The sequence below is a fragment of the Apostichopus japonicus genome, chromosome 18, assembly GCF_037975245.1.
Source record: "Apostichopus japonicus isolate 1M-3 chromosome 18, ASM3797524v1, whole genome shotgun sequence".
Classification (NCBI taxonomy): Eukaryota; Metazoa; Echinodermata; class Holothuroidea; order Aspidochirotida; family Stichopodidae; genus Apostichopus; species Apostichopus japonicus.
The window spans coordinates 2,620,141-2,634,340 of record NC_092578.1 but is presented as its reverse complement, the minus strand read 5'-3'; the positions used below and the strand labels follow the sequence as shown (position 1 = coordinate 2,634,340).

Below are 14,200 nucleotides of genomic sequence, written 5' to 3'. Positions count from 1 at the left end.
TCACCGATTTCCTAAATTGTTTCGCTAAGAGACGCACACACCAAACAAATAATCGTAATATGACAGGTGCGATGATTGATTTCTTCGATATACACTCATAAATATATAACCAAACCTTAAGCATGTCCGGATTAATAATAAAAACTAGAAATAGAAATTTACACGTTCCACGTGTTATAAAGGGCGTCTTTCAATTATGACTCTAGCAGAGCCGTATATTATGGGAACATACTTCACATACTCCTGGTAAATTCCCCATTGACTTACATGCGAAATCAGATAAACCAATGTGTTCTCGAAGTACTTGTACAAGTTCACTAGATTGAAACTTTCTCACGCGGTTAGCCGACAAACTTGACTATTCATGGCCCTCTAATTTTCCGAAACAGGACTATGCAGCATATTTCAACAGCGACAGCACGTCACTAGAATCCATGTCCTCAATACCCATTGCAACATATTTTTTACACTACTCGTTTTATACCTTAAGTGTTGCAAAGTGCTGCTCTTAAGTGCTGCCTCATTTTCCTTCATTTTTGTATCAGATTTACAACATCCAACCCTCCCCCTACCTCATCCATACAAACAAATTGTCGGAAAGATACCTTAATAGACACCAGTCTATGATAGCGATGTTGATGATCCGTGCACATAGCGAGGTAGTGATTTCCCTAAAATTTAAGCCTTCTTTACAACAGCCGAGTGCATAAAGGTCTATAATCATATATTACATCAATTCCTTTTCCCTCTTCACCTAAACTTTGACCGACAAGAGGAGTTACATTTCAGAACGTTCAGTCAGGGTATATTTTACATTCTGTGAGGGATTCGAATAAGACCACTCCTCCGGGCCCAGCAGTCGTCAGACGGAGATCAAGGAGTGTATGGGTAGGTACCCCCCCCCCACATTCGGACTCATCTTAAAAATATTAAATATGCTTCATATTGCACCATTGACTTCTTAGCTTTCAACTTTTCCCGGTTGACAGACGCACAGACCCCTCTATATGTCAGCCGGCTTTCAACACCTGAGGGCCTGCCCCCTTTCTAAAATCCTATAAATCCACATCTGGTCGTACCATAACATATCATTCCCTAAATAAATTGTTCAGGGAAAACTTCCATACCCCCCAATCCCCCCCCCCCTGTGCATGCTTCTGTCAGCACCGCCGTTTATGAAGAAGCGAGTTTCAGAATAAATTCAGTTTTTCGGCTCAATTATTATGTCATAGAACTCTACCACATGTATTCCATGATAAAACGCGTAATTGGCGTTCCATATCACGCAATATATCCAGAAGACCGTGCTGTCTGATTTCGGCTTACAAGAATCGTTCACCATGGAGAATGGAGAGGTAAACTTTCACTTGAACTAGAAATTCATATAGCTTAATAATATTTTTATAATTTTACCAACGATTATTTGTTGTTGGTGCGAACCAGAGGTCCGCCAACGTTCCTCCTGAGCTTCCTAGCCTATCATGTCGCGCATATTGCTGCTACATAGTATATTGATGCTTAGGCTGTACTATTATGCTTTGTCATTACTAAGGACTAACACTTTGTTACACTTGACAGTTCCACACTAGCCAAGCTATAGGCTAGCTAGGCCTATGCGGTATGCGTATTATTGTATATGGCAGCTTAGGCCTAGAATAAAGCCTACAACCACTCTATAGTACTTATTCACAATTCTGTTCGCATAAATACTGCTAGTCTTTAGCCATCATTTATGCCTTTAGCATGGATAAAGTGGTAAGTAACATTTTGGTGGCTGCTATGATATATATCATATAGTGACCATACCTTGATCACAACATTAAAATGTGTGGCTAGTTCTAGATCATGTGAAACTTCTTGCAAGGAATCTTTTTTTCTCAATAATTGTAAACCCACTTGTAATTACCTGATCTGATTTGATGAAAGGGGCAGCAGATTTAATCAAGTTATCAATTGATGGAACCACCACATTGGGTGCTTTATTGTTAGGCCTTAGATAGTTAAAATATTGTCCACATTCTGGTCAAGATCTTGCTGCAATTGACACATTTTTGGCACTCACTGCAGTTATTTGCATAATTTTGTCTTCTCCAAGTTACCATATCAATACATTTTTCGTTTACAGAAAATGGAAGTCACTAATGGTACCCAGGAGGGAGATGGCATTAAAGATTACTATGTTACCAAAATAGAAGAATTACAGGTAAGATGGACATGATCTGCTCTCATCTAGTGTATGTATCTTTATACATACATACAGCACTTTGCAATCCAGTGTTAACTCTCTATACTGTACAGTGTACATGTCCGTTGATGTATTGCCCAAAGCAGAAATCAGGTTTTCACTCTGCCTGTACAAACACAAGGGTGACAGTATCCAATTTATAACATGTTCTGTATTTCAATTACAGAATGATTACAAAAGAAGTGAAAAATTCTAGATAGATTCTAGTCAAAACATTCAAATTTGTTGCCAAATTGTTCATTTTTCACAGAATCTGAATCTTTTTCAGTGAAATTAAAAAGAAGGAAAGATGGTATTTTACTTATTAATCAGTATGGAGTTATACTATATCCAAGCTCTTTCTGTCATTTGTTAACTGTATTGGATCTTTCTCAGAGGCATAATCAAATTAAACAAGGAAACAGGTTAAATAGAGAGATGACGCAGAGTCAAACTAGACAGGTAAATGGGCAGTGAGAAATATTGTAACAGGAGCTGAAAGGGCTGTGGGAGAAAAGAATTGCTTTTTTGTATCATATATGGAGTTGGGGTTTCACTCTCTTTGTCAACTGTTATATCATTGGTGGAGATATTTGAAGAAGCCCATTGAGAATACTTGTCAGCTTTCTTTATATAAATGTAAACTGATGTTCCTCTTTTATGTCGATTTCAGATGGTGGTTACAGAAAGAGAACTCAACTTGCGAAGATTGGAAGCGCAAAGAAATGAACTTAATGCAAAAGGTAAGTTCAACTTTAGCTGACCACACTTTGAGTTGACCAATTAATCATGAAATGAATACTTAAGTGCTGAAGTATCAAAAAAGGGATAATTCTGTTTTATTAATATATGACCGCACTGCACCTCTCAAAGAGGATACAGTCTTGTAATAGTGATACTTGGATGGCTTTAGTTACAGTACAGTATACATGCACTGGTGTTGGGGTGAAAAGTTCCCCTCCTCATCCCAACCCAAACCCCCACTTTTCTCACACACACTTGTATGTACCTTGTAAATCCTAATTTTGAGTTTGAAGTCTTTGTTTGTTGTTCACAACTTGGGTTTCTCCATGTGTTATAATAGCTTCCTTATTTTATTAATTATTGTTATGATATTTTTTGTATTATTCTTTCTTAGTGAGGATGCTGAGAGAAGAACTACAGCTATTGCAAGAGCAAGGTTCCCATGTTGGTGAAGTGGTGAAAGCAATGGACAAAAAGAAGGTTCTTGTAAAGGTATGAAAACAACATTCTACAAGTTACCGTAGATGCAAGTTGCTGTTACCACAACATTCTTGACAGCATCCACCACAGAAGATGTTTTAAAGAAGGTTTTTTTTTTGTTTCCTCCAAACTTGCATATCCTTCAGGGTGTTTTGAATGAGAATGGTTCAGCAATCACAGGCTCATCATAGATAGCATTGACCATTTGGTTTATTCGGCAGAATGCTAAATAACATTTTTTAAGGCTTTCAAAAGGTGGTAAGACTTTGAGATGTGTCTAAAGATGCCAAAGAAAATGAAAGATTCAGAGGGTATACCTGGAGTGAACTTTACATACAAAACATTTGTCAATGTTCAGTAGGTTTTCGTATTGAAATTGAAACAATCTTATGCATAGCCTGCTCTTGCACATAGCAGTCAGGGCAGGATTGTCGTGAACCATTTGGGCTAAAGGCAATGTTGAGAAAGAGAAGGTCGACAATGTTTGTGCAACATGTACAAATTTTACTTTCAAAAATCTTTGTACGTAAGTCAATAAAGGAAAAGTGGGAAAGAAATTTTGGACGAAATTTGAAGGGAAAAAAAGACAGACATTTTGGCTAGGCTGGGCTTTGAACCTGTAAGGTTACTCTTTCAATTCCTCATCCATCCAAACATTCTTTGCTTGTTTGAAATTGGAGTAAATCTGGTGAGATGTTGAATGCTGTTATTATTTCAGAAATGAATTTTAGGGAACTGCTTCAATATGTTTGTGAAATCTTCTCTGAATAATTGTCAGATGAAGTTTTGATGTATCAGGGATTTTAATTCTAAAGAAAACCTTTTGTTTGATACATTTCTTTTTTCTTTCCTTCCTTCCTCTCTTTTTGTAACACTGTAGGTGCATCCAGAAGGCAAGTTTGTTGTTGACATAGATAAATCCATCAACATGGCTGACATCACACCTAATTTAAGAGTAGCACTTCGCAATGACAGTCACACACTTCATAAGATCCTTCCAAATAAGGTGAGTAGTTTCAAACATATAGAGTAATATGAAAGTGCTGCATATGTTCAAAATTCCCTCATATATCTGATGTGAATGTTAAGCTTGTTCTCAATCTCATAACTTTGTTTCATTTTGAGAGTCAAGTTATAGCGATAATTGTAGTAACACCCTTACTGTTTGTCTGTGAGTGTGGTGGTATTGCTGGCCTGGAGGTTTACAGTCAAACTTAAAATAAAGGTCAGCGAATCAGAGTCAGTTATCTCAGTCAGTTTCTTTACTCAATTCCATTTGTGTTAGTGCTAAGCATGCTGGCTGCAGGACTCTCAGAAATAGTAGTTTGTGGTTTCAACTTTAATGTATGGAATAGAATCTGCAGATAAGGGAGCTGTAAATAATATGTGATAGAAAAGAATGCGATATGTGTATTTTTCGTTTTATGCAAATGCATCATCCTCTAATTATTGTAATACATGTTGACAGTTACAGTCAACCGCATGTTCCATTTTGTTATTTATTTGATCCGTAGGTTGATCCCCTAGTGAGTCTCATGATGGTAGAGAAAGTTCCCGACTCCACCTATGAGATGATCGGAGGTTTGGACAAGCAGATCAAGGAAATCAAAGAAGTAATTGAGCTACCAGTGAAACATCCTGAGCTCTTTGATGCTCTGGGAATATCTCAACCTAAGGTGAGTGGTACCCATGACTTTTATGGTCATCTTGTGACCGGTATGATACACAGTAATAAAACTAGTGGCAGAAGTCGATGTTTTCAATAATTCTTGCAGATTTTGTTTTCTTACTTTGAAAGGGGGAGAGAGGTGTGTGGGGGGGGGTGTTGTTTTTACTTGATGAATCATGCTGTTTATATTGAAAATGATTAATTCACTACTGAGATTTAGTTTGAACATTCCTGGACTTGTGGAGCTAACTTGCAAGAAAAGACAACTTTATAACACTGTATGTTGTAGTAACAAGTGCTAAAGAGATATTTATTGTCATCATTTACAGGGCGTTCTACTGTACGGTCCACCCGGAACAGGAAAGACCTTACTGGCCAGAGCAGTTGCCCATCATACAGAGTGTACTTTTATCAGAGTCTCTGGTTCTGAACTGGTCCAGAAATTCATCGGGGAAGGTGCCAGGATGGTCAGAGAACTTTTCGTTATGGCCAGGTATAGTAATCCTTACATTCATACATTGTTGAAGGGATAGTTTGGTCAAAATAAAAATAAAATAAAGGTTCTCTGTAATAAAAATTTCAAATTCAAAATACAACTGTGAATGTAGAAATATGATTTTCCTCTACAAATAAGTGAGATAAATATTGTAAAAAGAAACAAACAGATTTTCACAAAACATGTTAACTATTATCAAGTACAGACCATCTTTGAACAGAAATAATGAACCCAGCTGACCCATTTCATTGGTTGGTAAAAATCGTTTTTCCTTGCCTCTCTGTCATCCTGATCTTATAGTCTGTGTATGTGATTTAGCAACTGAGAGATGATTTCTAGCTTAAGCATGAATCCATGTTCAATACATTTTTTCTTCATAGAAATGATAATTATTTGTGTATATTTTAATTTTCTTTGCTATTTTGTAGAGAGCATGCTCCCTCCATTATCTTTATGGATGAGATCGACTCGATTGGTTCCACCAGAATAGAGGGCAGCTCTGGGGGTGACAGTGAAGTACAACGTACCATGCTGGAACTGCTCAACCAACTAGACGGCTTTGAAGCTACCAAAAATATCAAGGTGAAAAAAATCTAAAAATACCTCTAGACAGATACCTAAAGTCTTATCGAAGCTGTTTTCCACGCTTCAGCAGATTACAAGAAATAATAAATATCGCATCACAAAAAATGCTATGCAAAGTGGTCAAACTTGTATACAAGTAGAAAGATGTATAGCAGTTTTTTCTTTGCTTTTTTTTTTACACAGGATACATATCATTACTTATAAGAGACACAATTGAAAGCCTAGAGGTCCGCTACAGGGAATTAATCATTTTTTCGGGAGACACATTGCAGTCTTGAAATACTTCATCAAAGCTTCTGTCTCTGTTTAAAAGAACTTTTCAGAAAAGGTTTTTTTGGGGGGAGATCATTGATCATTTATGTATAGATCCCATAAAAAGCAGGTCCTCTAAAACAATTATTGTTGCATTATTACAAACTAGTCCTAATCTACTCATATGCACAATATTCTGTTTGATAATTGCAATAGAAGAATGCTTTATTGTTGCTGATCATCTGGTTCAGTAGTCCATATCTTTTAACTTTCAAGTTACAGTTATAAATCCTTAATTGCCTCCTACTGACTTATAGTTACACAACTTGTTGTATGTTTTCGACCAAACAGGTCATCATGGCAACTAACCGCATCGACATCCTAGACTCTGCCTTGCTCAGACCAGGACGTATAGACAGGAAGATTGAATTCCCCCCACCAAACGAAGAGGCTCGTCTTGACATCCTGAAAATCCATTCCCGCAAGATGAATCTCACCCGGGGTATTAACCTCAGAAAGATCGCCGAACTGATGCCTGGGGCCTCCGGTGCAGAAGTAAAGGTATGTCATTGCATGTATTTATGAATAAGTCTTCCAGTGTGGTTGTTTAGTAGATGGTGGCGCTCAACCAGAATTCTTGGTTTAAAGTGGTTGGGGAGATAAGAGGGGAGGGGGGGAGTTGATAAAAGTAAGTTGGAGTACATTCACAGCAAAGCTCACTAATCATGCAAGTGTGTACACTGGTGTGTTGTCTTTGCCAACTGTGTGTATTTATGTTTAAGCACCATAAGTGGTTGTGAGAAGGAACCGCTAATTGTCCCGGTAAATTTTCCCTTGTATCCGTAACATTGCCATTGTACTGCTCTCGTGTTTATTCATGCATAATAAATGTTATGGAACTTATGGAGAATATTAGGATTTGTATGTCACTGGCATGCTAACTAGCTAACTAACTTAGCACTGGCATGCTAACTAGCTAACTAACTTAGCACTGGCATGCTAACTAGAAGTGCCGGTCACGCACACCACAACTTATGTAATACAACATTTGTTACGTTAAGTTTAAAGAATCGTGCTATGAGGACATGGAATTCTCTAACTGCTGCTATAAAATCTAAACCATCTAAAGTAACATTTAGAAAAACGCTAAAAAGAGAAGTAATTTCTCAGTATTGATACATCGTTTATATTGTATGTTATTAATTATTCCTTATTAAGACATGAATTATATTTTCATTTATATATATATATATATATGTACTTTCTTTCTTGGGAGTCCTTTACCTTGTTAAGCCTGAATTGGCTTTTTAGAGGACTTCCCTCCACATGTATATATTTATTATCTGTGGAAAAACAAATAAATCAAATCAAATCAAACTACAAGTATAACTTATTTGTTCATTTCTCGTATCTCTGTAGGGTGTGTGTACAGAAGCCGGGATGTATGCACTAAGAGAGAGGAGAGTCCATGTGACACAAGAAGACTTTGAAATGGCCGTTGCAAAGGTAAAGTTGTTTCTTTTGTCTTTAAAGGTTTTTCCTTCTAATATCGTAACACACAAATTGAACTTTTTTCTTCTTCTTCTTCTTCTTGGGAGTTTTGAAATTAAAAGAAGAAATAGGGTTTTAATGCAAGATCTTTCACACTTGATGAGTAGTGCAAAGATGCCAATTAAAGTAAAAATTCATGCAGTTTGAGGTTTATGAGAGACAAAGAACATTAACTGAAGGGAAAATGAGAGGATTACTGGAAAAATCACTGATGTAATAGGAATCAAGCAGATCAAGGAGATAAGGAGCAGGGATGTGCTCGAGAATATTTGAGTGCCGGGCAGATTGTGCAGTAGTGTGATCCACACCCTGGGAGAGGGATCTCATGGGTGGGGTACCCCCTCCCCACTGGACAAATTTTGCACATGAAGTATGCTTAGGTGGTGCTATATTTCCTATTCTGTGCCATGTATATTCTCCCAGATTTTGGTTATGGTAAAATTTGTTAAATTATCATCACAAAAAAGTGCCTGGCGGAAATGTTTAAAATACTGTTTCTGCTGAGCGGCGTTCAGAACTGCTGGGCACAGCCGCCCGGTGCCACCCAGTGTGAGCACATCCCTGAAGGAGGTATGATGCATATTTGTTGGTGAATGTTATTTGTATATTTGTGTTATGACTATTACTGTCAGCAACAGCCATCCATTATTACACCTACAAAGCAAGCTAGCACTCCCTACTCTTGTCCATTCCTTCCAAGACACAACCTGCTGCTGTAATGTAATATTTGTAGATTCCATTCATTGGTTCCTTGCTAAAAGCAAAGGAACCTATGTATTCAGGTTGGCGTGTGTGTGTGTGTGTGTGTGACGCTTAAGCTTGTATGCACGATAACTCAACAAGGGATTGACTGATCATGATCAAACTTGGTGGGTGGGTGGCCCATAGTGAGTAGATGAACCCTATTGTTTTTGGTGCCCACAAAGGTCACCAAAGGTCAGTTATGGTCCAAAAACCCAAAATACTAAAACTGCAATAACTCCCAGTGCCAATGTGCGACAAGGTTGATATTTTGGGACAAGTTGTGAACTGGTTAGGGAAACATTTTGAAACTTAACGGTCATGTGATGTGAGGTCACCAAAGGTCAATTAATGTTAAAAAACTAGTTTTTTTGCGATAACTTGAGAACGAATTGTCCGTTAGGGTTGGGAGGTGCTTCAGTGTAATCCAATTGTCGACCCACATCTGGGTGACCCTTGACCTCAATTTGACCTCTGGTGACCTTTTCATGTTTTGGGGATTTTTACAGTTTCGATGCTATTTTCAGATGTCAAAGGTACCTTCCGATCATAAATATCGATAGGTTGACCCCTGTGTGACCTTTGTGTGCGAACTTATAAGGGGTCAAAGTTTTCGGTCGGAGTTAGGATGGCTGTACAGACTTATCGTGTTGATTTTTGGAATCAGCAGATCAAACTACATTTGAAACCAAGGTCAAAAGGTCAAAGGTCACATTAGAAAAAATGTGCTTAGTTTGGGAGAAAACGGGCGAAAAAGAAAATGTTTGGTTTTGATGCTAGATTTGGATATCAAAGGTACCTTCCGATCAAAAATGTCAATGGGTTGACACCCGGGTGACCTTTGTGTGTAAAGTTATACAAGGTCAAAGTTAATTTTCAGACATTTAATGCAATAACTCCCAGGGCCAAGGTGTAACAAGGTTGATATTTTGGGACAAGTTGCAAATGGTATAGAGGAATATTTTCAAACTTAACGGTCATGTGATCCGAGGTCATCAAAGGTCAATTAATGTTAAAAAACTAGTATTTTGGGTGAGAAAATGGGCAAAGAAAAAAATGTTTGAATTTTTACAGTTTTGATGCTATATTCACGTCTCACCAATCAAAAATGTCAATCGGTGTACCCCAGTCGACCTTTGTGCGTGAAGTTATATGAGGTCAAAGTAAATTTTCAGACATTTAGTGCAATAATTCCCAGTTCCAAGGTGTGACACAGTTGATATTTTGGGACAAGTTGCAAATGGTATAGGGGAATATTTTCAAACTTAACGGTCATGTGATCCGAGGTCACCAAAGGTCAATTAATGATAAAAAACTAGTATTTTTGCGATAACTTGAGAATGAATTGTCCGTTAGGGTTGGGAGTTGCTTCAATGTAATCCAATTGTCGACCCGCATCTCGGTGACCCTTGACCTCAATTTGACCTCTGGTGACCTTTTCATGTTTTGGGGATTTTTACAGTTTCGATGCTATTTTCAGATGTCAAAGGTACCTTCTGATCATAAATGTCAATGGGTTGACCCCCGTGTGACCTTCGTGTGCGGAGTTATACGAGGTCAAAGTTAATTTTCAGACATTTAATGCAATAACTCTCAGTTCCAAGGTGTGACACGGTTGATATTTTGGGACAAGTTGCAAATGGTATAGGGGAATATTTTCAAACTTAACGGTCATGTGATCCGAGGTCACCAAAGGTCAATTAATGATAAAAAACTAGTATTTTTGTGATAACTTGAGAACGAACTGTCCGTTAAGATTGGGAGTTGCTTCAATGTAATCCAGTTGTCGACCCGCATCTGGGTGACCCTTGACCTCAATTTGACCTCTGGTGACCTTTTCGTGTTTTGGGGGTTTTTACAGTTTCGATGCTATTTTCAGATGTCAAAGGTACCTTCTGATCATAAATGTCAATAGGTTGACCCCCGTGTGACCTTCGTGTGCGAAGTTATACGAGGTCAAAGTTAATTTTCAGACATTTAATGCAATAACTCTCAGTTCCAAGGTGTGACACGGTTGATATTTTGGGACAAGTTGCAAATGGTATCGGGGAATATTTTCAAACTTAACGGTCATGTGATCCGAGGTCACCAAAGGTCAATTAATGATAAAAAACTAGTATTTTTGTGATAACTTGAGAACGAACTGTCCGTTAAGGTTGGGAGTTGCTTCAATGTAATCCAGTTGTCGACCCGCATCTGGGTGACCCTTGACCTCAATTTGACCTCTGGTGACCTTTTCGTGTTTTGGGGATTTTTACAGTTTCGATGCTATTTTCAGATGTCAAAGGTACCTTCTGATCATAAATGTCAATAGGTTGACCCCCGTGTGACCTTCGTGTGCAAAGTTATACGAGGTCAAAGTTAAAAAATATTAATGAGGTCACAGGTCAAACGTGAAAAACTCCCAAGTTGCAATAACTTGGCCACTATTTATTGGAATTTCGTCAAACTTGGTATGATATTGGTAGATAGTCTCCACACACTGATGTGTGTTGCAATTTATATCATGCATGTTTATAGGGGGGGGGGCCTAGCATTATTTCGTTATGAAAAGTTTGTATGCACAATAACTCAACAAGGGAATGACCAATCATTACCATACTTGGTGAGTGGGTGGCCCATAGTAAGTAGATTAACCCTGTTGATTTTGGTGCTCATTTCATGAATATTAATGAGGTCATGGGGTCAAACGTGAAATACTCCAAATTGCAATTACTTGGCTACTATTACTAGTCAGAATTGTCAAACTTGGTATGATGATAATGGTAGATAGTCTTCACACACTGATGTGTGTTGCAATTGATATCAGGGCTTAGCATTACTTTGGCAACAAAAGTTTGTGAGCATAAATTACTGTTGTTGTATTAGGGCTTTGTTAGAAATTTCCCTATGAATGGAACTAATGAACAGCAGCAAGGAACCATGAAATGTTTTCATTCTGGTTTTTGCTCACATTCTGTATTTTTCGTCTTTTTTACTCCACTACAGGTCATGCAGAAAGATTCAGAGAAAAACATGTCTATCAAAAAATTCTGGAAGTGAAGAACGTTCCACAGTTGATAATAAAAAAAAAGATTCTTGTTGGTTTATGAAGATAGAATTACTCCTTAACTGTATCTTGATGTTGGCTTCCTATCTGCTGCCAGCAGTGATTGGTTGCCTTAGCAACGTAGACAGTTGGAAGTACTGACAAAAATGAAAAGATATCCCAGTATGGAATATTACCAGAGAATGATGGGTTTTTTTTATAGTGCTTTATATCTGTTCTTCAGCTGCCCGAGAATGTCAGAATAACTAGTATTTAAGATTTATGTTAAGGGTAAGTGACGATTAAACACGAAATTTCCAATAGTCCTTTCTATTCAAAGAAGTATGCTCAGGAGTTCAAATAAATATTTGTGTTTCCTGTTTACCAGAAAGTTAACAAGACTGTCGTCATGAATTTAAGTACATTGGCTTCTCGTGCAGTATATTTTTACTGATGGAAATTGTGACATTATTGATAAGAGGCAAGCTTTGCGATGCTTTTTCGTGACCCAGTTACACTAAGAACCAATCAGGGTTCAGTGTAGTAGCAGTTAGCTACAATAATCAATGGTGCTCAAACACATTTGCTTTGCCTTGGTTAATGTAAGAAAAGGGACAGTCACTATTCCATAACAGAGCAAAATATATTACTCCTTCGCAGTGCCACAGCAGACACTACATATGGCACAAATTGCACCCTTAATTTAATGACGTAGTGATCACAAAACTTGGAAAACAAAACACCAGATTTATTGGATATAGAAGTTAGATCTTTTAAAGTCCAATTCTAGCAGCCTACAAGATCTAGGTTTAAAGTCAATGTGTTTAATATATGAATGTAACTTTTTGGCATTATACTTCAATGGCACGATTAGAATTAAACTGTAAAGAACAGAAACAATGAGTTCATCTAAGGATTGACCACTGGGTAAACCGGACTGGCTGTGGTTCGCTCATCTTGTCTCCAGTTTCTCCTCTATAGAAGTTCCACAGATAGATGGAACTAACAGTCAGGAAAAGAGAAACATCACAAAGGTTGTAGCAATTTTGTCCATGCTATACATGTTTGTTATGAATTTCAAATTCATGTCTGCCTGCTGTGTAAATTGTAGGAATTTAATAAACATTAAGAGAAAACACAATTTTTTTTTTCTGAAGAAAAAACATTGACTTGTATTTCTGTCGTGTGTCGTCGTTCTTCAGAAATTTAGCAAAGCGTTTAAGCTAGAATGTGCTGTCATTTGATGTAACTAACAATATACAAATTGTTGAATGATAAGTGATGTGCTTAAAATTAATGTGAATTAAGATTATTAAAAAGAAATATTTCAATTAATATTAAATGATAAAATGATAATGTAGGGATCTGAGAATAGACCAACTAATTTCCAAACAGCTTTCACCTTATGTCATTTTGCGATGATGAATTTGAAAAATACAAAAAAAATTGTAAGAACACTCATAACAGACTAAATGCAACATGTCCTTACTCAAACACAAATAGAAAATTTATCCCGACAATTTTTCACAATATAACGTAACTTTAGATCAAATAAAAGATACAAACATTACATTATAGATAAGTTTACTGAATACATGCAATTTAAACCATAACATTCCTTTTTATGATGGATTTCGGACTTATTCTACAAGTTGAGTTTATGGATAAGGCTTTTTTGCAACTTTAAAGCAAACGGAAGCATCATAGAGTAATACCACCCCCCCCCCCCCCCACTCTACCCCGGCAATGCTAACCAGCTTTAGTCGTGTCTCGAGTCACTAAATTGTAAAGTGTGTTGTTTTACCACAGAGATAACGCAGTGACTCGAGTCACGAACATGACTGGTTGTGACTGGACTCTGTAAAATAAAAATAACTGCTTAGAACTGGTACTGTTTGTGTTTACAAGAAAGTCCGAATCATGCCGCAAAGTGATTGGCTATGGCATCAGAAATGATTCTGGTCAAACTCTTGACGACAGTAGAGAGGATGTTTTATACATACACCACAGCATCACTTATTCCATGATATCTGAGAAGAGCAAAGACATAAATCGTAAATATAGTTCACCTACTCGAAAATGCTACATCGATAGTGCCTAATCTCATTTATTCATTTCTATACAGTCTTGACAAGAAGTGTGAGGCGTGGCCCTGGAAAATATGGGATAGTGTATTCTCATTTTCATAATATAAGGAAGCAAAAATTGCAAATGTCCTTGAGCCAGACCCAGTCAATAAGGTGGAGATTGGGTGGGGGGGGGGAGAACTGGTGTAACAAATGGAGTATTCTCATTTTCGGTAAAAATTTTCATAAGCCCATGAATGTTCCTTGACATTATGAAGGATTTTAAAATGAGGTGGGGGGGGGTTGGGGGGGGGGTTGGGGGGAGGAATTTGGCATAATTTTCTCTGGGCCTGGCCTGGCTCTC

At 37.5% G+C, this 14,200-nt stretch overlaps 1 protein-coding gene and 1 pseudogene across 3 annotated transcripts in view; one reads left to right on the top strand and one right to left on the bottom strand.

Moving 5' to 3' along the window:
* The first annotated feature begins 1,201 nt into the window (after positions 1 to 1,201).
* LOC139958666 (26S proteasome regulatory subunit 8) overlaps positions 1,202 to 14,200 on the top strand; it is a 204,192-nt gene continuing 191,193 nt past the window's right edge. The window contains exons 1-11 of one of the 2 annotated variants that reach the window (XM_071955921.1): positions 1,202 to 1,355; positions 2,126 to 2,203; positions 2,898 to 2,967; positions 3,363 to 3,460; positions 4,329 to 4,454; positions 4,963 to 5,124; positions 5,447 to 5,610; positions 6,042 to 6,195; positions 6,802 to 7,011; positions 7,870 to 7,956; positions 11,731 to 11,788. In XM_071955921.1, coding sequence (XP_071812022.1) covers positions 1,341 to 1,355; positions 2,126 to 2,203; positions 2,898 to 2,967; positions 3,363 to 3,460; positions 4,329 to 4,454; positions 4,963 to 5,124; positions 5,447 to 5,610; positions 6,042 to 6,195; positions 6,802 to 7,011; positions 7,870 to 7,956; positions 11,731 to 11,784 — 1,218 coding nt within the window. In that variant the 5' untranslated portion in view covers positions 1,202 to 1,340 and the 3' untranslated portion in view covers positions 11,785 to 11,788. Of the gene's footprint in view, positions 1,356 to 2,125; positions 2,204 to 2,897; positions 2,968 to 3,362; positions 3,461 to 4,328; positions 4,455 to 4,962; positions 5,125 to 5,446; positions 5,611 to 6,041; positions 6,196 to 6,801; positions 7,012 to 7,869; positions 7,957 to 11,730; positions 12,912 to 14,200 lie in introns of those variants that run through there. The other variant, XM_071955920.1, reaches the window with a different exon arrangement.
* LOC139959146 (uncharacterized) overlaps positions 13,787 to 14,200 on the bottom strand; it is a 33,330-nt pseudogene continuing 32,916 nt past the window's right edge. Inside the window, exon 32 of the transcript XR_011789973.1 lies at positions 13,787 to 13,800. The product of XR_011789973.1 is annotated as an uncharacterized protein (transcript). The remainder of the gene's footprint in view (positions 13,801 to 14,200) is intronic.